At 38.0% G+C, this 24,709-nt stretch overlaps 1 protein-coding gene across 2 annotated transcripts in view; it reads left to right on the top strand.

The window, feature by feature from the left end:
- The window catches only part of KPNA1 (karyopherin subunit alpha 1), a 50,483-nt gene that overhangs the window by 11,637 nt on the left and 14,137 nt on the right, over nt 1-24,709 (top strand). For both annotated transcript variants that reach the window (XM_017814650.1, XM_017814651.1), the window contains exons 2-11: nt 579-712; nt 2,182-2,289; nt 4,009-4,108; nt 4,629-4,723; nt 8,014-8,145; nt 16,064-16,152; nt 17,428-17,527; nt 18,071-18,234; nt 19,395-19,473; nt 21,678-21,803. In XM_017814650.1, the coding sequence (XP_017670139.1) occupies nt 584-712; nt 2,182-2,289; nt 4,009-4,108; nt 4,629-4,723; nt 8,014-8,145; nt 16,064-16,152; nt 17,428-17,527; nt 18,071-18,234; nt 19,395-19,473; nt 21,678-21,803 (1,122 nt within the window). In that variant the 5' untranslated portion in view covers nt 579-583. The remainder of the gene's footprint in view (nt 1-578; nt 713-2,181; nt 2,290-4,008; nt 4,109-4,628; nt 4,724-8,013; nt 8,146-16,063; nt 16,153-17,427; nt 17,528-18,070; nt 18,235-19,394; nt 19,474-21,677; nt 21,804-24,709) is intronic.

The raw sequence follows: 24,709 nt of genomic DNA, 5'->3' as shown, positions 1-24,709 counted from the left end.
TCATCTAAAATTTTTCTTTTCATTTCCATTTCCTTGTAGGCCTTGTCTGGATAGAAAGAACACAGGGTTTCTTCAACAGGGTTTTGTTAAATTTACTTAAAGTGTGTATTTGAAGTTCAAAAAAAAGCCCCTCTACTGACTCTCAAAGTAAATCAAGCTAAAAAGCACCTAAGACACCTTTACTTCTGAGTGAAGACAGGGGTATGTAAGTAGTTTGGCTAATTCTCTGTGTGGAGAAATGCTAAAAATCGGTTATGCAGTTTTCTTTTTAGCCCAGGCTATATACTTTGCCTTATAGACCTCAATTCTTTCTTATTAAAATATTTCACTTACTCTCTGCAGCCTCAGAGAATAAAATATAAGTTTGTTTGACTGATGTGAAGAACTGGCACACCAAAGTGACAATTCTGTGAAATTTTGCTTTACACCTTCTAAATTGTTGGAAGTTAGGTGATGGGATATAGGGAGGCAGTGGCTGGAAATTCATGGCTACAGATTTTAAGGAGTGGAGACAGAATATGAAATGATGTGTTGAAGAGTAATTTTTTCTGTCTTCTCTTTTTATTTGTGTTGTGAAGGAATCATGACGACCTCAGGAAAAGAGAATTTCCGACTGAAGAGCTACAAGAACAAATCTCTGAACCCTGATGAGATGCGTCGCAGGCGGGAGGAAGAGGGTCTTCAGCTAAGGAAGCAAAAGAGAGAAGAGCAGGTAATGCACGGCAGTTGTGGTAACTGGGACCAGTCCTGAAACAGTCTTGTCTTGCACTGTCTTTGGCTTTTGCTTCTCCCAAGCCCTTTCTTAGTTGTTCCTGCCCTCAAAGTTCATAGGTAGTCAGTCTGAAATCAGAATCGCTTGCAGACTTTACTGCCTCTTCTGCAGGCTCTACGAGAGTCAGTGACTGCTCCTCAATCACTCAAGTGCAACGTTGGCCAGAGCAGCCTAAAGATTTCACAGAACTGACTGACCTTGCACTGAAGGTGATTGAGGAACTCCTATTTTGTTCTTTGTTTGTTTATTTATTTTCCTCTGAGTTGTGGTGGCTCTAATCTGTTCAAAGAGTGGTAAGCTGAGGTGAGATGGAACAAAACATTACAGCTAGAATAGAAGGATGAAAAGATACGACCAAGTCCTTAGAAGTTGCAGTAATGGTTTTCTTGAGGGAAGAAATAATTTGTTGACCTGGTTCTTCTCAGGTTGTTGTCTTGAAGTTTCAATTAATTTTTTTGTTTGGTGGGGTTTCTTGGGTTTTTTGTGGTTTTTTAGCTGAACAACATCACAAAAACAACCTCAGGCCTCTGAATTTTCTTGTAACTTGACAATGTATAAATTTTGGTTGAAGATTATATTTTTGGACATTCGTTGAGCTTAAGTGGGCACATCATACAGTAGTTCAGTAGGAAAAAAATTCCATAGGAATGCCTATCACTGACCTGGAGTTGCTGTACACTTAGCAGTTTTGCATACAGTGTCCTCCCTGTCTTCTCTGGAGAAAAGACTAGTGGTAGGTCTGTGTTAGGGCTCTGCTTTGCCTGTCTGCAGTGGTGCAAATCTGACATGGCTTAGTGCTGGAGCCTTCCCTCCTGTGCTCAACAGCACCCTCAAAGCCATCTTCTTACTGCTAATGTTTCTTCCAATGAGACAGCTGGATTAAGGAGAGAAGCTGTAGCCTCTCTAGCTCTCCTCATGACAGCTCTTAACTGGGTACCTTCTCTAAGTCATAGCAACCAAATTCTGCTCATCCCAGTGTAATATCACTGCTATGTATGATCATCCTCCAGAGCCTTCTCTTTGCTGCTGTATCTCTCTTATCAGAACCTCTGCAGGTGTTCTATGAAGATCTGTAATACAGAGCAATTTATCAGGTCTCTGAGCCCCAGAACTTCTACAAGAAAGCAATTGTCTGGAAGCTGGAGATGCTTGTATGTAGAGGTGGATGGTGAAGAAGAGAAGGGAACATCAGTGAAAGTTTTTCAGAAATGTTAGGAACCAATCTTTTGGTGTTGTTTTTTTCATTTACTCCATGGCTAAACTTTCTCCATGTACTGTCAGGTGAAGTCCTGTAGCCAGCATATAAGCTTCTTTCATGTAATAGCATGTGTAATTTTTATTGCAGCCTAACATGACGTGCTGTGTATGTATTGGCTGTATAATATACATGAAACACTTTTTCTCTTTAGTTGTTTAAACGCCGAAATGTTGCAACGGCTGAGGAAGAAGCGGAGGAGGAAGTAATGTCGGATGGTGGCTTCCATGAGGCTCAGATGAACAACATGGAGATGACTTCTGTAAGTGACGAGAAAGGAATACAGTCATTTTTTGTTGAAACTGGGGAGGTCTGCTGTGCAGTGACTTGAGGGGAATGGAATTCCAGAAGAATGTGAAAAATGCATTCAAAGAGCTTATGGACAGCTCTGAAACATCTGTCTCGGTGAACTACCCTGAAACAGATTACATGAGAGAAAAATGTTAAGGGTAGGGTGAGTGGTTGTTCAGAGGATGTGTGCTCAAGAAAATTAAATAAAACATCGTTGTCCTGGCAGGCTGATTACTGCCTGGTTCTGATGTTCACCATTATGGGTGATTTTATCAACTGTTGCCCAAAGTTCTTGGTTTGTTTTTAATCTGAAATTTATAATACTTGAAACATGAACATGCAAATCAGGCAGTGTGTTATTGCAGTTTACAAAGTTTAAAACGGGATCAATGGAAATCTTTCTTAACAGACATTCAAGTGGCACCACTTTTAACCAGGGTATTGGAAATACAGATATAGCTTATCTGTTTGCACAAGGCCGTAAACTCCTTTACAAGCTAGAAAAAAAAGCTCTCTCCTCGTTTCTTTACCACTGTTCTCTTCCTGAAAAAACAAATGGTAAGGTTTTCAGGCTATAACAGAGAGGTTTGAGGAAAGTACAGTCCTCACTTAAAAGGTTGACCACTGATCTTCACACTGTCTATACTGGGACTACAGAAATGGTATTTTCATAGAAATCAGGCTGAGGTTTGTGTTCTCTTGGTGGTTATATGGGCCTTGAAAATTACCGAGAAACAGAGAAGTGCTTATAAACAATGTGGAAGTTCATTAATAGAGTATATAGTTTTACTCTTCAAGAGTTTGTCTTAAAATATCAGACAAATCCTAAATACCATTAATTGTTTTTGTGGAAGCTTATATAGATAGTTAGGAAAGGATTCTGCTTAACTGAGATATTGCCATTATACAGTTTGCACTGTTAAATATCATTAGTTTCAGGCCATTAATAGTTGGAGCAGTTAGCTGTTACAGACAAAGCTTAAGTATTTTCAGCACTGTCATCTATCTCCCTGTCTAAAGGTTGGGATCTGATTTAGATTAGAAGTGGAAGAAAAAAATCTAACTTTTCTTATGCTTCTTTAAATACATGTGTGGTAAACAGAATGTCAGATCTTACCTTGCATAAGAAAGGTTGCTGATTTAATTAGCCATATTATTGGAAACCATTAGTATTATGGAAAATTTAATACTCTTACTTGGTGATGATAAGCATTAGGTTTGGCAACTCTTCTGGAAATGACAGGTCCTGTACGTCTTGGTGTAACAGAATAAGTCAAAATTTACATGTTAGAAAAATCTAAACAATAACACAGTCAAGGTGGTGTTCTTGCATAAGAGTAATTGCAATTCCAATTTAAACTACCTTCTGTTGAACCTGACAATTTTACATTTATTTTAAAGGAGGGGAGAGAATACCACTAAACGATTCTGGAGAGTAATTTTTTTACCATATCTTGAGTAAAATTTGAATTTTGGCTTCCAGTAAAGAAATGTTGCTCTTGAAATTATGCTGCTTACGTAGATGTTCCTTTGTTGTCTATAATGGTCTTACCTAGGTTTTCACCCAATAAGAGATTAACTTGATACTGGTTTAACATATGTAATAACCTGTTTACCACTAATCCCAGATTTTTTTCCCCCCCTTTTGCTCTCTTATCACTGTCATTCTGTTTCTGCATGTGAACCCTAGAGTGCAGTCATCACCTCTGATATGATTGAGATGATTTTCTCCAATAGTCCAGAACAGCAGCTTTCAGCCACCCAGAAGTTCCGAAAGCTCCTTTCTAAAGGTAAGGAAATTACGTGGAGAAAAATGTAGCAGCCTCCCTGGTACATGTTTTTACTTTGACAGCAATAAGGATTGAATTTCACACTGAAATTTCTGGGTCAAGCTCTGCTTTACAAACTGTCAGCTAGATATAGTCACTTGTTGTCTTGAAATCTGTTTTAAGTGTTGCAGATGTGATATCTCCTCTTGAATGCAAGTTTAAATGTTGTAGGCAGTGTCTCTGTGGCTCAAATATGCTGATATACTGAGGCTTCTCTGCACACGAACTGCTGCTGTGAAGTTGATCTGCCTAAATTACTGAGTGCATTAGTGTTTTTAATCATGTTACCTCATTACCTTAAAATTCAGACTGAAGTTTTCTTATGTTGACTGATAGGAATCTGATACCTTTTAGTAAAGTATTGTAGAAAAAGAACACACTCTCAAAAAAGAGCAGTCAATATTTAGTGGATATTATTATGATGCAGTAATTTGAGAACTTCCCTACAAAGAAATCTAACTTTACTTTTTATTTTAAACAGAACCAAATCCCCCAATAGATGAAGTCATAAGCACACAAGGAGTGGTGGCCAGGTTTGTGGAGTTCCTCAAACGAAAAGAAAACTGTACATTACAGGTATATAAATATATTTGTCTTCCTAGATTAGGAAGGCATTTGGTGATGCAAATTAGAAAAAAAAAAATCAGTGATTTGTTTAGCTGTACTACCCTTCTTTCTTCACTATATTAAAAATGCTGGTTTATCTTCAGAGTTTCTGGCAAGACCTCTGGGGACAGGACGAGAGAGAGAGAGGTCTGAGGTGCATTGTGTGATGGATAGGATGGGATCTGTGCACTTCAACAAAAACAAAGCTTGAAATTTGGAACTCAACAGTTAAAAAGCTTTGGGGCTTTTAATGTTTGTCTTTTTTTTTTTTACTAATTGAAGACAGTTTTAAATCTTTAGAATTATGACTTAAATTTTTGATTAATTTAAAAAACAGTTTAGAATTAGAATTACAATCTGTAATTATAAACCTAGAAACTTTGAAACTTACTATGGTTTGAAAAACTGAATTGCATCTGCTACAATGGTGGTTAATTTTTCTTGGACCTTTGTCTCATTTTCAGCTGTCCTTTTTCCTGGCCAGAGTTCTTCTGGGCTAGTAGAAAGTGAAGAAAAACAAATCATCTAGTAAAACATGTTAATTTAACATGTAACCATTAAATACAACATATATGCTAGAATCAGTGTTGTTTCAAAATCCATAGGGCAACAGGTGTGTTAATGCGCGCAAAATCCAAATTTTGTGGATGGAGATATACAGAAAATTGATAGTTTTCTTACACATTAGAGAAATTGTTTATAGGTATTACTTTTCAGATTGATATCCAGAGAATTCCAGAGGTCTGTTAGCTACCTTTGAGGAGTTTGTGGACAGTAACTAAGAGCATGTGTCAGATTTAAGCTGGTTAGTTTGCAGTTCAGTGGAGAATTTGTAAGCTGTCTGATGTAAAAAAAAATGGAATGATTTTTATCGGTTATAGGGGTTTAGCATAGAACCTAAGACAGGCAAATAAGTGGAAGCAATTCTTGTGGCCTTATTTGTGTAACCTGTGTTGATTTTTACATGGAAATAGGAAAAAATCAGTCAGTGGAAACTTGCAAGTTTGTCCTTTAAAGAATTTTTAAGAAAGTAGCGAAAATATAAGTGAGTTTGTTGCTCTTGATATTTCATTCAACCAGGGTAATTTTTCTTCATCTTGCCAAATCTCTCTACCTGCTTGGCAATTCAGGGTCTGTATGTGGAACTTTTACTGTGATCAGTTAGGAAGTTCCTCTTGTCTTCACTTTTTATTGTTTGTCTTGTTTCCAGAAGTATTCCTTTGACCTTGGTATTCTAGGCATTCCTGACTGTAGCCTAGCTGTAGAAGGAAAGGACTTTCAACTCATTCTGTAATAGTGAAGTAGGAAGTATAGCTACTTGTATAGTGGATTGAATATGGAAACTTCTGTGTTAATGAACTTGAATGTTTATGGGATTTTATGCTCCATTTTCTTTGCTGTTGTCAATGGAATATCCTGTAAAAACTAGGCTTCTGATATCAGTGGTAGGAAGGCCTAATTTATTAGGAATTCCTCTGTCCTGTTTTTAATCAAGGTGAATTCAAGGCTTAAAAAAGCTCCCCTCTTCTCTATGGTCACTTACACAATACATGAACAAATACATTTGTTTCATGTGGAAAATATTGTTGTGATGAGGGGGAGAAGTGTTAAAAAAGAACAACACTACATAGATACCTTTGCCATTTGCATGGGACTTCCTTGGTTTCTACATCCTGGAGAGTCAGGTGTCCACAGAGAGGGAGGACCTGTCAGTCACCTTTCCATGACTTATACTGGAGACAGTGTGAGTCTCCAAGCTGTGCGTAGTTCAAGCTGGTGGCTTCCATTAGGAAGCCTGAGGGCAAGTTCCAAAATATGAGTAAGAAACCTCTGTGGTTGAAAGATGACCAATAGTTGTGTTACACTCTATCTCAATACACTGGATACGCACTTCAGGGAAAGTAAAATTACAGGAAAACAAGTGCATTTTATGCTGGACTTAAACTCTGGCCTGAGTGTTTTGCTTCTAGTTCATTAACGATGGACCTTGCTGTTTTGACATTGTGTTTCAGCTTTATTTTGCAGGCCATTCTCTTTGTGTATTACAGTGATGTATTTTGGAATTGTTTATTCTGATCACATCTTACTAGAAGATAATTTCTCCTGTAGCTGATCAGGAGGACATGATTAATTGTATTTTCAAAACTAAAGTCTTTAATAACGCTTGGAAATGAAAAGCCTTACAAGTCTAGGCTTAATTCTTGAGTTATTATTCAGGCCTATTTCCGAATTTGGTGCATCTCCTTAGCAGGAGTTGTTTTTATGAGTAAACCCTAAATATAAGTCCTTGCTGCTCTTCAGAGATAGGTAGTTTTGGAAGATACAACAGGATTTTTAGTGGAATCCTTGCGGATCAGTATCAGTTAGTAATATCAAAATTGGTCATTTATAGCTTACAGCTTTCCATTTCTGTTGTTTCTTGATGTTTGCCTTTTCATTCCGCTTTTCATAACCTTTTCATTCTATAGATTCTGAATGTATCTGATAAGATTTAAATTTGCTACTGTAGTGTACTGATTTTTGAACCAAAAGGATACAGAAATCTGGATTTCTAGAATCTGTGTTTTCTTGGGCCTGTGTCAGGTAGTATTAAAATTTGCATTTCATCTTAAAAAGTTAATGCTTTTGCAGGTTGAGATTAAAATAAAAATAAATTACAAACCCAATTAAAATATGCTAAGTGTTATTTCAGGATCTCAATTTTGCTTCAAGTCTTGAAAAAAGCCATCGTACACTTAATAACGCTTGGCAGTGATACTGATCACCAGAGTTGGAGACAAGCACTTTGAATTTTTTTAGAAATCTCCTTTTTTTTAAAATCTCCTTTGAGATTGCTTCATATCAATCAAGCTTTTTCAAACAATGTCTTTTCATGCATCTTCAGGAATTTCATTGGTGATTCAATGAATGCAGTTGTCATGCCATGTGGCAAAGCACATTTTTTTGTGTATAGGCTCTTAGGCCTATACACAAGTATAGGAAAGGCAAAGGTATCATAAATGCATAGCAAAAAAAAATATTTGAAAAGCCACAGCAAACCTGATGTTTTTGTAGGGAACTTCTGCAATTTTTATTTCAAGTGATAGCGATAACTCTTAACACTATAATTCTGAATCTTACTTTGCAAATTGTCTGTTAATCAATAATATCTCACATTTTTCCTAAGCCAATTCTTTCTGTTTTTAAAAGACATTTAGTCTTCATGTTTGGTGTAGCATAGAAAGTTCCTTGTAAACTGTCTTTTGTACTTTGTTTTCCAGTTTGAAGCTGCATGGGTGCTGACAAATATTGCCTCGGGGAATTCCCTTCAGACTCGAATAGTGATCCAAGCAGGAGCTGTCCCCATCTTCATAGAGCTGCTTAGTTCAGAGTTTGAAGATGTACAGGAACAGGTAAAGATTGAAAACAGTTTTGAATTTTGTGTGTGTATGTCTTGGTTTGTGGAGTTGGGGGGATTTTTTGTTTGATTTTGTTTTGTTTGTTTGAGTGTTGGTTTTGCTTTTTTTTTTTTGTGGTTCTGTTTGTTTGTTTGTTTGTTTTCCTTCCCCAGAAAGGAACAAGGCTATCCTGTAAGAAGGCCTTTAGAGAAAATGTAGTATTTGGCAGTTTTGCACAACAGTTCCTTTCTGCTTAGTGTGTGTTATCTAAGCAAGTATTGTATTTTCCTCTTTCTAGAAGTGATATATTTAACCACAGCTGATGGGGTAATGGGTTAGTATTCTAATCTCTGATGGGTTAGTATTTTTCTGTGTATTGAGGAATTCAGGGAGCCTTGTTTGAATAATTGCTTTAGAGATGGAAAGTTCACGCCTGTTTCTCCTGAAAATAAAGCATGAGTGGAAATTATAGTTTGTTCTCTAAGAAGAAAATCATAGTTTGTTCTCTAAGTTCGTTACAGCATAGATGGATATTCTTTAAGGCCCACAGGGATCAGTGTAAAGCACAGACCAAACATTTGGTTCAGTAGTTTCCACATTAGGTCCATGACTTGTGTTTGAACAAGGATGTATTTCAGACATATAGTCTTGCTTTGAAGACTTAGGGTGATGAAACGTTAATGGTGTTAACAGATTTAGTTTCAGCCAATCTTAATCCCAAATTGAAAATAAGTACCTTTACTGTACAAATTTGGGTCCAGGTATTTGTTTTTTTTTTTTTTGTTGTCTGCTCAATTAGTTCTGTGTTTTTTCTTATGGCTACTTGCAGGCCATAGCTTAAACTTTACTTGAGCAAATGAACTTAAGTGCTGAATTCTCATATGAGAGTGTTTCTGTGGTGTTTGGTTTGTTTTTTGGTGACCCTTTCCTGAATGTTCCTTTATTTCAATATCTTTTTGTGGTGGTGAAATTACAAGCACTGGATATTTCAGTAGCACTCTTTCGGCAATGCTGTTAGCGGGAATAGTACCTCGTTTTCATTTCTACTTGATGCTTTGGTGTGTAAATATCCAAGATGTCTTTGCGGACTCTTTGCCACAGAAGCCGGCTGCGAGCTCAGGTTAAGCTGATTATCCCATATGATCCGTTGTTCTTTTCAGAGTCACTGACTTCCAGGGTTCAGTTCTCCATCCTGTAAGTGCGACCTCTATTCTCTGTTCCTGGATGTCTGACCTCGCATTTGGCTGTATTGAGATGCATGACTGGAGGAGTCCCGACTCATAAACATTGGATTGCTTTGTGTAACTTGCCTTTCTTATAGCTGGCTCAGAATGTACCACCTGTACTTCAGGTTCCCTAACTTTTTCCACAAGACAGATTTTTTTTTTTTTCCCTCAGTTGCTTATAGCTTTCAAGTTCTTCCACTTTGCAACTTTCCATTTTCAGTGTTCTGTCTCAGGCTAAATTATTTTTGAAAAGGCTTTTTTAGGAGAAATTGAATTCAGTTGTTTGAGAAAATGTTAAAGAAAATAAGGGGTATTTTTGTGTCCATTTTTTTAGCTTTGAGTAAATGAATCTGCTGCTGTTGTAGAAATTAGAAATGTGATAGGGAGCTTGCTGAAATGGCACATAAATGCTGTGTTCTGCCCGTGTGAAAATCCATCCATACTTAGCTATATGATGCCTTTTAGAGTTTGTTTTTTGAACTTGGTGGCATTACTTTCCAAATTGTATGGTAAGGGCTACTCTTATTTTTTATTTTTCCTAGTGGTCAGTCTTCTGTGCAAGACTTAACTTGCTTTTTTTATTAGGTTGTTGCTGATGTTCAGAGAGCAGGTGGGAAGAGCGAACCTGGTTACATTAAGTTGTGCAGCCTTCAGTCTTAAGATGGGTGAATTAACAGAAGAGCTTAGGGGCCACAGTTAAGTAGTTTATCTGTCTCCTTCCCCCTTTGCCTCCTAATAAACTGCTGACATGTTAAAGTTCAGATTGCTGGCAGGCAGAGTGGGTTGGTTGTAATTACCAAAAAATATTCTTCTATGCAGTTCAGGTGCTGCTAAATCCATGATCTCTCTATTGCTGATAATCTCTAAATACCAGTTAAAAATTGCTCTGTAGTAAGCTGTGCTAAAGAAGGAAAGTGTACCCTGCAGAGTGTTACCTATACCTTTTCATAGTGGGCTTCTGTGCTGCAGCTCTAGAGATTGCAGCCCTGCTCACACCTGACTTTAATACAGGCCAACATAAAAGAAATTCTCTTTTTTTTCCCAACAGCTTTAAAAAAACCCAAGCACTTCACCACAATATCATCCAAGACAAAAATTAAAAGCATTAAGCACTGAAAAGTTAGCTCTTGTACTTCTATATTACAGGATAACATCAGTACACAATTGCATAGTATTTTTCCAGACGACTCTTGTCTCATGCAGTATATGCACAGCTTGTTGCCCTGGTAACAGATGAATGGGTAGTAAAGGAGGCTTTTATTTGTCACACCGTGACCCTGTTTGTTAAAGTTGGAACACATTATGGTGTATGGAGGAGAATAGGAAAGAAGTTCTTACAATTAAGGAGACTGTAGGTTTGTGAGAAAAATGTTTCTATTGCTTAATGTCTGATGCTGGGTGATTTGCTCCTCTCAGTGTTCAGTAAGTGGATACTAGTTCTGTGGCTTTTATATGCTCCATGTGAAATATTTCCATTTTGTTTAGTAGTTGAGGACAACTCAGCAGCGTTTTCTTTTATGGTTAGACCTGTGTTTTGAGCAGATCTGGCCCTGGGCTTCTCAAACTGTATTTTTGAAACCGGAAGATATTTGGTCATAATTTTCTCTCCTGTAAAATGATCATCCTGATCATGTCTCACAGTGGAAGATTATTATTTGCAAGCAACTCCTGCTACATTTGCAACAAATTACAAAAATTACAGGAAAATACAAAAAAATAACTACATGTCCAGGGCAGATGGGCCAGAAGCTAACCCTACAATCATATAGCAAAAGATGAAGAGAAACAGAAATATTGAAGGCTGTGTTTAGTAAGCCTTTCTTTGTTCTAAATGGGATAGCAATTCTGTAGAAGGAAATGTTAGTGGTAATATGATTTTCAGTATGTAATATAGCATAAACAAAAATATTTTTAATATTTTTATTTTACTTATTGGCTAGTTATCCACTGTGTTTGCCTTCTAGTAAGTCGGTCTTAAAGATTTACTGTTGTTTTTGTCTTTTATTTGAAACTTCCCTTAGCAGTGGCTCAGGAACAGAATCCAGTTTACCTTATCTTCTGATCATGATTTTCCCACATGTATTTTCATATTTATAAGCCAGTTTTAAACTAATGTGTGGCACATTTTCCTTTGTGTATGCTAGTTACAGTCCAGTGAAAGTTCTAAATCAGCAGTTTTATAGTAGTTTGTGAGGGAATCTCTGTAACTGTGTTTAATTAATAAGATACGTGTTGAAATGATTTATCTTACAAGATCTGTTTCCCACTGAGCTGACATTTAATTACCCTCTCATCCTTAAACTCTTTCATTGCTTGCATTGTATATCAGTCTTTCTCAGATTATATGTCAGTCTTTGAGCAGTGGTCAAACCATTTGGCATCCATTTTACCTGTCAGTGAAATTGAATTTATCACAGAATCTACATTATTTATGAAAAACACTTTGGCTACGTCTCCTCACCTCTCCCTGTTTCTGTGTACTGATTTTTAGATTTAGTCAGTGACATATGTCCTAGCCTTCTTCCACTTATCACAATTGTTTTCTTCCAGAAGACATCTAGAAATGTTGATATGCTTGCCTGAAATTATTTATATTGAAGAGCTCCATCAAAGCCTTTAGACATGCTTAAGGCTGATCTGGCTTCAGCAGTGTTTTAGCTGCAGTTCTTTCTTGACTGTCCATGCTGCAGTATTTAAAACCCAGATGTCAACTTGTGATGAACATTGAATTTTCTTCAAAAACCATGCAAGGCATTGTGCTCCCTGTCGATGATGGCTGAGATTCTCACGGTGACAGATCTGTGTCATCATGCTCTGCTGGATGGCCGATGGCACGAGCATCCCCAGCTGTCCTGTTCTGCTTTGGAGAAGTTTGCATTTTCAGCTGAAGTAACCTATGTGTTTTTCCCTCGGTATTTTTCCATTTCTAGTTGTATTGCTATTCCTTTTGGAAACCATTGTTTGCTTGCCAGAGGTGACCTGTAAGTCTGGTGTCCAAGTGCTGTTTGGCTTTTACCTCAGCAGTCCTACTAGCTGGGTCTTAGTAATCAAAATAAGGAAAAACAGCCAAGGTGTGAGTATGAGCTACTTTCTCTGTTTGGTGAATGAGAGAAATAAGGAACTATGATCACCCAGCCACTGAAAGAAAGGAGTTTTCTCTGTTAGGACATAGTAGGAGTCATCTCCTAGGAATATGGCTTTCTGGTATCCTTCTTTGTGATCACCAAATCACACCTGTGTGCAAGTCAGTCTTCACCATCGTCATCCCAGCATTAGATCCATTTTCCATGTCAACAGGCAAATGTAGAGAAAGTGTTGATTCCTACTTCATAATGGTTCTTCACCACTGAGAGGCACAGACTCTATGCACTGTTGGTGGTTGGTTTAGCACTTGATTTAAATATCCAAAGGCATAATGAAATAATGGCTCAAAGTCTTCGGCATCCAGGAGAAAGTGGAGGGTTGTCAAAAAACACATGGATTACTCACAGAAGGCACCATATGGTTTAACAGTACCCTGCAGAACTTCCACTTTACTGACTACTGAAGTCATTCAGCACTACAGGAAAAAACACTATAGTTCAATGAGTAAAATGAACAGGAGACCTGCGACAATCCCATCTCCATTATTAGCAATAGATGGAAATTTATACAGGTGTATAAAAATAGGTGCTGTCAATTAACAAGGCAGCATTTGCATGTTCAGTTTACACACAACTTTCTATCTAAGATGTGAGTTAAAAAGTCAGGCTACAAATTTTAAAATTGCAGGTTCTTGCCATCTTCAGGTCTGGATGTAGGTATTAGAAAGTACTGAAATGGAATTTGTTTTTAGAGTCAAATTTTTTTTATTTAATAAGCTCTGAAATTTAATGGAATTAGATATCCCTGCAACTATCCAGGAAAGAAGATAAAAACATAGGGGATGTGTAGCACAAAGCCAAAATGTTATGGCAAGCATTTGGATATTGAGGAGTTCACAAAGAAGAAATGGAAATCACTGAACATTATTCAAATAAACAAACCCTGAAGAAACTTCCATTGTTTGTGTGTTGTCTGTGGGAACCCTGACAGAGCTTTGTATTTATGGTAATGTCTGTTGAGGAGAGTTTAAATTATTTACGTTCATTACTTATCTGAAGAGCTAAAGTAATTCCTTAAGGAAAGATGTTTTCTTACTGAAGGAAACCTTGCATATTTTTCTAAAGACATTTCAATTTCAATTATTTGTGTCTTGGTGTCCTGTCAGTCATTATCATTACAAGAATTTCTTTCAACAATCCTCTCTTACTGTGATATCAGACTACTTGGCCAAGTCTTATTGCCATAAAAAAAACCAGGAGGGGTAAAGCAGTAGAGATGCTATTTGACTTCTCTGGTCAGACTTTTTGATGGGAGACTTGCTGTTGCAAAGCTAGTCTGTCATTCGGGATCAGAATGGATTCTTGGATTAAGTGATTATCACTGTTGTCAACCCTAAAAATAGATACTGCTCTAATGGTGAAACAAAGACCACAGACAAGTAAAATGCGGCTTCCTTGTTTTGGTGTGTGTAAGGGTGTCCAGACAAGGAGACTGTATCTTCACACAGTCAGTCACTGTTCAATGAAGGGAAATTATTGCAGATTCTAACTTTCTTCACCCCTAAATGTTTTTAGAAGATCCACAAGTTTTTTTAGAACCTGTCTGAAATCTTAGGCTTCTCATTGCTGCAGAAATTGCGGTGAGCAACAGGTGTGGTTCCTTGCAGTTCTAACACAAGTGATGTTTTCCAGGATGTCTCTCAAGCTAAATTTTTCTGGTAGCTGTCTTCTGCATCTTGAGTCCATGAAGCTGCCAGACCCAACGTTATACTTTTCAGATAACCTGTTGTCACAACGGTTTGAAAGAGTAAGAATTGGAATGAAAAATAAGTTTTCATTACAAGGATCAGTTCTGGGGAAATGTTGCATAGTAATAATGTCTGTGCTGTTTTACAGCAAAGGTCAGTATAGTCTCGTGCCCTGCCTCTGGCTGTGGCTGACAGCAGAAGCCTGGAAAACAGTAGGAAACAAAACAAACTAATCCTTCCCCAGAACAGTCTCCTAGTCTCTTCACAACTTGCAGTTTAATGACCTCCGATCCTATGGTATTGTTAGTAGTACTGGTACAGAGGAGTCCTCGTGTTATTTTGTATCTAGCAAGCTGACATCTGTATATACATCTGGTTTTAGCTGTATTAGTTTTGCAGGGTTTGCTAGTGGATTTGGGCCTCCAGAGTGGTTGAAGTCTGTTTTTCAAAGTAGCATCTCTTTGCCACTGTTTACAAACATGTTACAGGAGAAATCTAATGCAGTAAATCAATTGACATCACGTTGAAAGTGAATAAATAAGTTTATTTTGGATTGTCCAAGAATTACCTTTAGGTAACAAATTTGGCTTATTCTGTCAGTTTTTTTAGAGGAGCAGTTTATTTCCAATAGTTATAGGGGTAGGGAAAAACACATTTATTTTGTTTGAGGAACTTGCCTGTGTTCAATTGGAGAAAGTTATGCACTGTAACACATTTTACTACAGCTAAATACATAGCCTTTAACTGAAGAGAAATTTGAGGAGGACATTCAGCTGCTATCCATGATAAGTAAGATTGCTTTTGTCCTCTATGCAGAATTGGAAGTATTTCCAGTGGTTGTATAGATACATGTATCTATGAAGCCAAATGCCAAATAAGCCAACCAAATAAGCATATACATGTATCTATTTGATGTGACTTAGCCTTCTGCTAACTTGAAATAAATAGCAAATGTGAATTTTGTATGCTTTCTTGTGTGACGAAATATTGTCTGCAATTTGCATGGAATTCATAAAATCGCTTTTATGTTTCACATAGAATGCTAGTAATTTTTTTAGTTATAGCTCTCATACTAGTGGACAGTGATATCAAAAATGCCACTTGGCCCAAATGTATAAATCAAAAACAATGGAATATTTTATTCTCATCATATTACAGAGGATGAATTTCATGCGTCTTTAATTCTGATATTTTTGATCTTCTCAAAATGAGGTGTTATGGTAGTACTGATGCCCAAGGGAGAAAGTATCTGTCCTTGCAATTTGCCATGCATATGGCTTAATCAGCAACAGTGGTTCTCTTGTATAGTTTTATCTTAAAGAATATATGTCAATGCTCATCTAAACTCTTTGATTCTGAATATTGGTTTATCTTGCATACAGATTCTCATCTTTATCTTAGTTGTTGACATCATCCTTATCTGACTGTGTAAATAATGCATGCTTTTATGGCTTTTAGGGCATACTAACATGGGCTGTTCCACACCAACATTTTTGGGTAGATACAGACTTGCTTGACCTGTGGTATGAACATCTGGATTTAAATTAGCTCTGAACAAGGAGGAGTGTAGAACAGAATGTTACTAAGCCTGGGGAGACGAGCTTATCTCTTATATTGCGGACAGAGCAAGGCTATGTCTGCCTACAGAGTCTTTGGAGATATACATGTTGGCTGTTATGGTATTCCTCTTAGATCTGTGTAAATATTCCTGAATCATATAATGAGCTTGACTGTAATACTCAACCAGAATGCATTGCCCTTCTTATGTTGTCCAGGATCTAACAGTTAGAACAGAGTATCTCCCAACTCTAATACATATGTTAAACTGGTGGAATTTTGAAAATAAAAGCAATTACTATTCTGTTTTTCTTTACAGGCAGTGTGGGCTCTTGGCAACATTGCTGGAGACAGCACTATGTGCAGAGATTATGTTTTGGACTGTAATATCCTGCCTCCTTTGTTGCAGTAAGTCTGTTATAATATGTTTTCCAGAATTTTGCTTGAGTGTCTGATAAGACTGAAATCTGGGTTTTTTGCCTTGAAGAATAATAATTTTTTTTTTTTAATTGTGGACTGATCAGACTTTTTAGTGGGGAGTCCTGAACTACTTTACTAGAGAACCTAAAATGAGAACATGTTTTAGAAGCAGCTAAGCTGGAACTATTTTATACTACAGTGTGGGTGGATGCCTGGTCTTATTTTAGAGTCACAGAATAATTTAAATTGAAAGACACCTCTGGAGGTCATCTACTCAAAGCCTTTCTTCATAGCAGGTGGGATCAGATTAGGTTGCTCAACTACTTAACCAGTCAAATTTGGAACATCAGAAGTAGATTCCGTAACCACCTGTGGCAACCTGTTGCAGTATTTGACCGTGGCATGGTGAAACGTGGTGTTCTGATACCTAATCAGAATTTTCTGGTTTGCCTTGTGATGGTTGCCTCTTGGTCCTGTCACTGTGCAACTGTGAGAAGGATCTGGCTTCCTGTTTTCTCTATCCACCTGTTAAACTGTTGCCAGCGGCAGTTATATCTCCCCTTACACAATCTCTTCCTAAGGCTGAACAAATCCCATTGCATGCCATTTCTCTAGTCTGCTAATTATCTTGATGGTTCTCTGCTTAAGGACCATATTATTGCTGAAACAGTGACACCATCTTGTGTTGTCATGTCCAAATTACGATTACTCAGTCTCTCTCCTTTGCAGATTCTGTTTGCAGCAGGAGAATTCTCCAGTGCTCTCATAAAAACACTGTGGGATAACTATGGGAAAAAGAAACTGTCCTGTGGGAAAACTAGGTCTTGCCTTTCTGCATTTTCCTATGCCAAAGTGGGGCTCATAGTCTGAGGCTGACATAGAAATTCAGTTTGGCTAAGAGAGAACTCTCCAAAACTACCTGCATATCCTCCTTCTTTGAGTAATTTTGTCACAATCCTTGCACTTTTTGACTGTTAGTCTGCCACATCGGTATCTAAGCAATTAAGTAAACACACTTTTTACTGTAATGGTTATTTTACTTATTGGGATACTAGATTCCTATATCTAACATATGTGTTAGTATCCAGCTATCAAGGATGATTTTCCTCAGAATGTAATTTTGTAGAAAAAAATCTTACTGTATTTTGCCCTGGTGTATGTTAAAATGAGTTTGTTTTGATGATTCACTTAGTTGACCCTACAGGGTTGCTTGGCTTTGATTTTTAAAAGGCAAGGGTTGGAATTTTTTGTTGTTTGTTTTAGATTACTTTCAAAACAGAACCGTCTCACTATGACTCGAAATGCTGTATGGGCTCTATCCAACCTTTGCAGAGGGAAAAATCCTCCTCCCGATTTTGCCAAGGTAAGAGCTGTTTGAAAGGAAATGTGTTGTGAAGTGGGGATAGCCAAATAATCAGTGAGGGTGGTGAAAGTTAAACAAAATGGAAAGAATGGGTCAGAGAAATTCTGAAATATATCATGGACTTCTTACAGATGAAATTTTTTGGGCAGACATTCGCAACCACTGTTTTCATATGGCTGCCTCCTAACTTGGTTGCTGTTCCTGTACTGGAGATGACCATCCCGTAGCAGAACACCACCATACATCTTGGCTGCTGTAGAGCAATGTGTGGCACATCTTAGCAGACAAGTATGAGTTTAAGTTGCTGTAAACAACTTAAGACATTGTACTGCAGAGGCTGAAGAATTGTCATAGTGCTTTTCTGCAGACATGCTCCTCTGTGCTGCACAGAAGTGCTGCCTAGGTCTGAAATTTTCTAAGTATTGAACCTTAATATGCCAGTGCCTAGCCTATAATGACACATACAAAATTAGCTGACATAATAATAGATCTATTGATCCTTCTAATTGTATGGTTTATGTCTCTCCTCTTAATATTTTACAGGTTTCACCTTGTCTTAGCGTGCTTTCCTGGCTGCTCTTTGTCAATGATACAGATGTATTAGCTGATGCCTGCTGGGCTTTGTCCTATTTGTCTGATGGCCCCAATGATAAAATCCAGGCTGTGATTGATGCAGGAGTCTGCAGAAGACTTGTGGAACTGCTAATGTAAGAAACTTGTTATGAGCAAGCTTACTGTCTACTCTTTTCCCTAAAATCAAGGTTGTAACAATAGGAAGTTCAATTAAATACGTCTTGAAATGTCATAATTTTCCAAAGAGCAAGATGCAAGCTTTAATTTTACCTGTCTGTTCAATGTTCTCTATTTGTCATGAGTAACAGAAACAACGGAACTTTTCTCGTACTAGTTTTGCTATTTCTTAAGAGATTTTTTCCCCTGCGTCTAACAGCTACACTTTTGTAAAATCCATAATATATACTGGAATTTTCCCTGTGCTATTGAAGACCATGTTATACTTACCTAAAAGGAAATTGCAAAAGGATAACAAAGATAGAAATGTAAGAAATAGTTAAATTTACTAGAATTGACAGTACCAGGAACTTGAAATATAAGTAATTTCCTAAACCCTTACTGTAGAAGAGTATATGCACGCTTTGGTCAGTAAGGTGTAGCTGTGAGAGTTGGAGTCACAGAGACTGGCCTTGTTCAGAGCCATTTCTTCAGGCCTAAGGTCAGGACGTGGAACATTCAATTGCCTAAGAAAAAGGAATAATGGTTTTCACTGATGTAAATAAAAAGACTATTAAGATTTTTAAGATTGAAGTGAATGTGATACTGGATTAATGAATAGAACATAGTGCCTGTAAGTAGCTTTTTATAAACAAATGTTCTCATTTGAGAAAAAAATTCCTTTCTTCACCCTTCCTATTCTAAACCTGATTTAACAATGATGATGGAGGGATGCATATGATGACAGAAGGTGATCAAACAGCTGTATGAGTTAAACACACAGGTTCTATCTTTATTTTTCTGTCTCATTCTCTGCTTTTGTGTGTGCTACATTAAGTGTATTTTATAGGTAAAGCTGATTATTTTTCCCTTCCAAGGATGCTTAAACTTTGAAGTACTTGTATTCTTCTAATATTTTATTTTTATGCTGCTGAATGATGTCTGAAGGCCTAAATATTTAGAAACCCTAGAAAGGCTTACCATTAGTTTAAAATCAGAATGTTTTGATTCAGGTAATGAGAGTTAAGTCAGACTTATCAGGGAAGTTTCCCCTGGCTGATGGATGTTCTTTCCTTGAGAATGCAAAGATGGAGATGCCTCAGGATGGTTAATACTTTAATTTTCTTTTCAATTCTAGGCACAATGACTACAAAGTTGTATCTCCTGCCTTACGAGCTGTTGGCAACATTGTCACAGGAGATGATATCCAGACCCAGGTATGGATTCACTTTCTCTTGTGTTGTACTGCAGTTCATCTTTCTGTCAGTTGTGGTAACCTGTTCACAAGCATCTCCTCTTGTTCCTTTTGAGGTTTAAAAGTGAGGATTGATGACACTAATTGCTTCAAAACATATGGTGGTTTTCAGTTTTTCTGTTCAGTCCTGAACTGCTGGTGATTCCTAGGTAGCTATGTCTGGGACTTACAGACAGCTGTGCAATGCCCCTCAAGGGTGGGGTGGGGTTTTTTTGTTTGTTTAAAGCAGGTCTGCCTCTTTGGCTGAATTTTATGCTGAGTGATGTGCCGTGGTAGGGCCATCTGAGGCCTGTCACATTGAATGCTGTTGTTAGGAATCTCGGATGAGTATACCAAAAACAAGTGTCTGGTCAGATTTTGGATGGTATGTAGCTGTGTCTGAGCACATATTTAGAGGAGCATCAGTAGGAAGCAGTGAATACCACCACTTCACTGGATTTAAATTGGGAACCAGGAAACCTGATGCTTCTCAGAAGCACTAGGTTGTCACTGGGATGCTTCTGTAGTTCTGTGACAGTGAGGTTTGAGTTAAAGATGAGTTAGCAGCACCAGGGCACTGTTTGAATATCTTATCACTAGGAGGAAGATAAGATGATTTTTTGATTGTTACAATGTATTTTGTGTAGCTGAATTGCATAGGCATTCTTGTATTTTTTTCGGTGGCATTTGTTTCACAGATCGGTCATAAAGAATGATTAAGGTGTGTTTTGTGATTTCATAATTTCACTGAAGATAAAACCACAAGGGATCACTAATTAAAATGTAACGCGGGTTATTAAATAGTGCACAGATCTTAGATTTTAGCTAAAAAAATCTGTAAGCTTTTTTGTTGTGCATGATTTTTTCAGAGGAGCATACCATAAGCTTTCCTAAAATTCTAGAGAACTGTTTAAGTAGGATAATTTGATGGTCCTGCCCAAAGGTTGTGCTGTATGCTAAAAAATGATACAGGATGCATAAAAAAATCATTAGTCAGAAGGAAGAGCCCAGCTTTGAGAGCTGACACATTTCTGAATATGAATGCAACATACAAGCCAGTTGCCTGAGAACTTCTCTGTACAATCTTAGAGCACAAATCTGCTTTCTCTTTTCTCTCATTTCCAACTGTTAACAATTGCCACTGCTTGGAGATAGCTAAAACCATAGATAATGGGCATGAAGAAATAAGTATATTTGTCCCAGCAGACACCTGATATAATCCTGAACCATAACCTTCGCTTTTTTAATCTTAGTCGAAAAATTTGAAGAGTATGGGCCCAGGGACATAAGAACAAGTGAATTCAGTCCACAGATTCCATGATCAGAAATCATGATTATGATTTAGCTCAACTGGAGTATTTCTTATAAAATTCTCTACCACACTGTTCTTTCTAAGCTGTCTGCTTTTGCCACACAAGGCAAAACTGCTGTGCTTCTTGGTAGACTTTCCCAATTTTTAGCTTAATTGTAACAAGTTGGAATTTAATTAAAAAAAAAAAGTTCATTTTTCAGTCTTTGAACCTTGTTGTGGCCTTTTAGAATGTCAAAAAGCCCTTCACTATCACACATGACAGAATCAAATAATCTGTCTTGTAACATCCAAGTTCTGGGGCATTTTCTGTTGTACTTTCAGCACTTAAAATTTTGATTTTTGGAAATAGAAATTTTCCTGCAATTTTTCTGCTCTGTAAAATTGCAGGTTTTTTACAATTTTTCTGTAATTTTTTGTATAAGAATTACCATTCATAATGTCACTGGACACAACACTGGCAACAGCTGCTCCACAGTGCCAGCTGATGTGGAAAACAGAAGTAGTTGGAGCTTACAAGTATACAAAAATACAGGAAAATACCATCATCTTATTTTTGTTTGGTCATAATGGGCTTGTTGTCTTCTTGTGTTCAGGTCACACTGAAATCATTATAAAGGCGTGATCTTCTACCTGAATGACTGAGTTGTTTTGCTTATTAGCTTTCCTGCTAAGATCTATTTCTTAGTTCTTGCTATTTTTTTGTTTTGTTCATGTTTGGTGGTTTGGGGTTTTTATTAAAACTTTTTGGGATCATCTGATGGGGTATGCCTTTTAGATTTTCAAGACATTGTATTCTTGTTCCTGTGATTCTTTATCCTAAATTTCTTCTAAGGTGTGGTTTGTTTGTTTTGTTTTGTTTTTCCTTTTGTATTCAGGTAATTCTGAATTGTTCAGCCCTGCAGAGTTTACTGCACTTGCTAAGCAGCCCGAAAGAATCTATCAAAAAGGAAGCATGCTGGACAATATCTAATATAACAGCTGGAAACAGAGCACAGATCCAGGTAACCTTTTCAGCTATGGTCAGTAATCTTTGTCTTGCAGGCTAGAAGAAACACTCATCAGGTGGTACACTTTTTTGTGTATAAAGGGCATATTTGTGTGTATGTACAGTCACGGGTATAAGGGGGGAAGATGGTCATGTTAGGGAATGACAAAATGGAGCTAAAATTTTGTCTTAAATAATTTGCTTTGTGCTTTTAACAGTTGCTGAGATACAGAAATTATCAAGTAATGAAAAGAATGAGCTACAACCTTTGAGAATCAAATAACTTTACAGACAGCCCTACATTGTAAAATACTTCATTCTTGTTTATATTTTCTTATAATTTCTGATACAGGGAGGCATGCTTAGCCGAATCTAAAATTGCTGTTTATTAAACTGAACAATAATGGAGGCTATCTAACATGTTGCACTGGGATTTGTCCTTTCTGATTATACCAAATTTTGTAATCTTTTCTTGTGAAGTGATAGCACACAGAAGCAAATGTCTCACTCCCTTATGTCAGTCTCTAAAAGGCCTCCAAAAGATCAGATCTTTGTTCTGAGTCTGGACTGAGTATCAGCCATCAGTAAGAATTCTCAGGACTTGCCTCTAGCTGGAATAAATGAGAGATGGAACATCTTTTCCCCAGGGAAAATTTTTTCTTTGGCTAGATGAAGAAGAAACAGCTCAATACATTTTGTTTTCCCTGAATGTGGACTTCTGTTCAAGAACAGCTGTCATAGGGGAATTTTTTGCTTGGCTTTCAAGGATATTGGTTTGGCTTGGCTGGGTATCAGGTATCCATCCCCCAAAGCTGCTCTATCACTCCCCTTCTCAGCTGGAGAGGGGAGATAAAATACAAGGAAAGTTTCATGAGTTGAAAGAAGGACAAGGAGAGATCACTCACTGGTTACTGTCAGAGGCAAAACCAGACTCAACTTGGGAAATTAATAGAATTTATTACCAATCAAAATCAGAGTAGGATAATGAGAAGTAAAACAAATCTTAAAAACACCTTCCCCCCCCTCACTCCTTCCTGGACTTAACTTTATTCCCAGTTCTCTCTCTCCTCCCCTCCAGTGGCACAGGGAGGTGGGGAATGGGGGTTGCGGTCAGTTCATCACACGTTGTTTCTGCCACTGCTTCCTCCTCAGGGAGAGGAGTCCTTCACCTGCTCTAGCATCGTGTCCCTCTCGTGAGAGACAGACCTCCACAAACTTCTCCAATGTGAGTCCATCCCACAGGCTGCAGTTCTTCATGAAATGCTCCAGTGTGGGTCCCTTTCCACAGGAGGCAGTCTTGCAGGACTGGCTGCTCCAGCACAGGTCCCCCGTAGGGTCACAAGCCTCACGAGCAAACCTGCTCCAATGTGGACTCCTCGTTCCACGGGTCCACAGGTCCGGCCAGGAGCCTGCTCCAGTGTGGGCTTACCATGGGGTCACAGCCTTCTTCAGGCATCCACCTGCTCGGGTGTGGAGTTCTCCATGGGCTACAGAGGAACAGTCTACCTCATCATGATCTTTGTCATGGACTGCAGGGGAATTTCAGCTCCAGTGCCTGGAGCACCTCCTCCCCTACCTTCCTCCCTGACCTTGGTGCCTGCATAGTTGTTTTTCTCACGTATTCTCACTTTTCTCTGGCTGCAATTACTTCGACCCAATAATTTTTTTTCCCTTCTTAAATATGTTACCACAGAGGTGTTACTAACCATTGGTGATGACTTTGGCCTTGGCCAGTTGCAGGCCCATTTTGGAGCCAGCTGGCTTTGGCTCTATCAGACGTAGGAGAAGTTTCTGGCAGCTACTCAAAGAAGCTACCTCTGTAGTACTGCCCCCGCCCCAAACCTTGCCACCCAAACCCAATGCAAAAAACATTGCCTCATTCCCTTTCTCTTTCAGAAGTGTTAAAAAACCAGATTGTAGTGAATCACAGAATCGTGAAGGCTTGGGTTGGAAGGGACCTTAGAGATCATCTGGTTCCAACCCCCCTGCCATGGCTGAGGATGCCACTCACTAGATCAGATTGCCCAGGGCCCCATCCGCCCTGGCCTTGAAACCAGGCTTTATCTGATAAATACAAGTGTTTCCATCAAAGGCAGTTCAATAACAGTCTCACATAAATAAAATTGAATTCTTCTGAAGTCAGGTTTTTCAATTCTCACTCACTGGATACAGAGTATTTTTAGAGATTGCAGAGGATGCATGAAAGTCCAGCTGAAGACATGTATTCCTTGAGGAATAGATATTAGATACAAGAAATATTTGTCTCACTCATTAGTAACCAGGCAGGAACAATGCATGTTTACACAGAAAGTGAACCAAGCCCCACAATGGATTGGCAAAAGTGGCCAAGGAGTGCCTGTTTCCCCTCTATCCTTTTCCTTGGAAGGCAGTTTGATGATTGCTGGTCTGAAAACTGGTGACTCTGGGTTATTCATTCTGTATGATCACAATTAGCGTGAAGTGGTTGACCCTCTTCACCCAAGAGGTGGAATTATTTCTCTTTCTGCAGAAAACTTGCACAAGATTATGAAAAGGCTGCATTATTTTTCCTAAGGAATAAGTGTATTACACCCTTTGCAGCTGACACTTGGAATCTTTTGGTTTTATGTTCTCCCTTACAAAAAGCATTCAGCTGCTGAAGGGACAGCCTAAAAGCCTTAATACCTTGAATGAGTTCTTCGTCTCAGAAAGCATTGGAAATAAAATTAATACTTTTGTGGAAGACAACTCAGTCTCTGCTAAACTTCTGGAAATGCCTGGAAATAAAAGCAAATCCTCATCTAACTTCAGTGATGCTTATCTTAGGAAATGAGTAGGCAAAATGCAAAAACTTTTGGAGGTAGAAAGCTCTGTAGGTCCTTCTTGTCTATGTAAGGATGTGACTAAGATGGAAGTGGAACTGGGAGGAAGGAAACTTCCTAC

This window comes from Lepidothrix coronata, unplaced genomic scaffold (genome assembly GCF_001604755.1).
Source record: "Lepidothrix coronata isolate B3197 unplaced genomic scaffold, Lepidothrix_coronata-1.0 Scaffold46, whole genome shotgun sequence".
NCBI classification, from domain to species: domain Eukaryota; kingdom Metazoa; phylum Chordata; class Aves; order Passeriformes; family Pipridae; genus Lepidothrix; species Lepidothrix coronata.
This window is presented reverse-complemented; position numbering and strand designations above follow the sequence as displayed.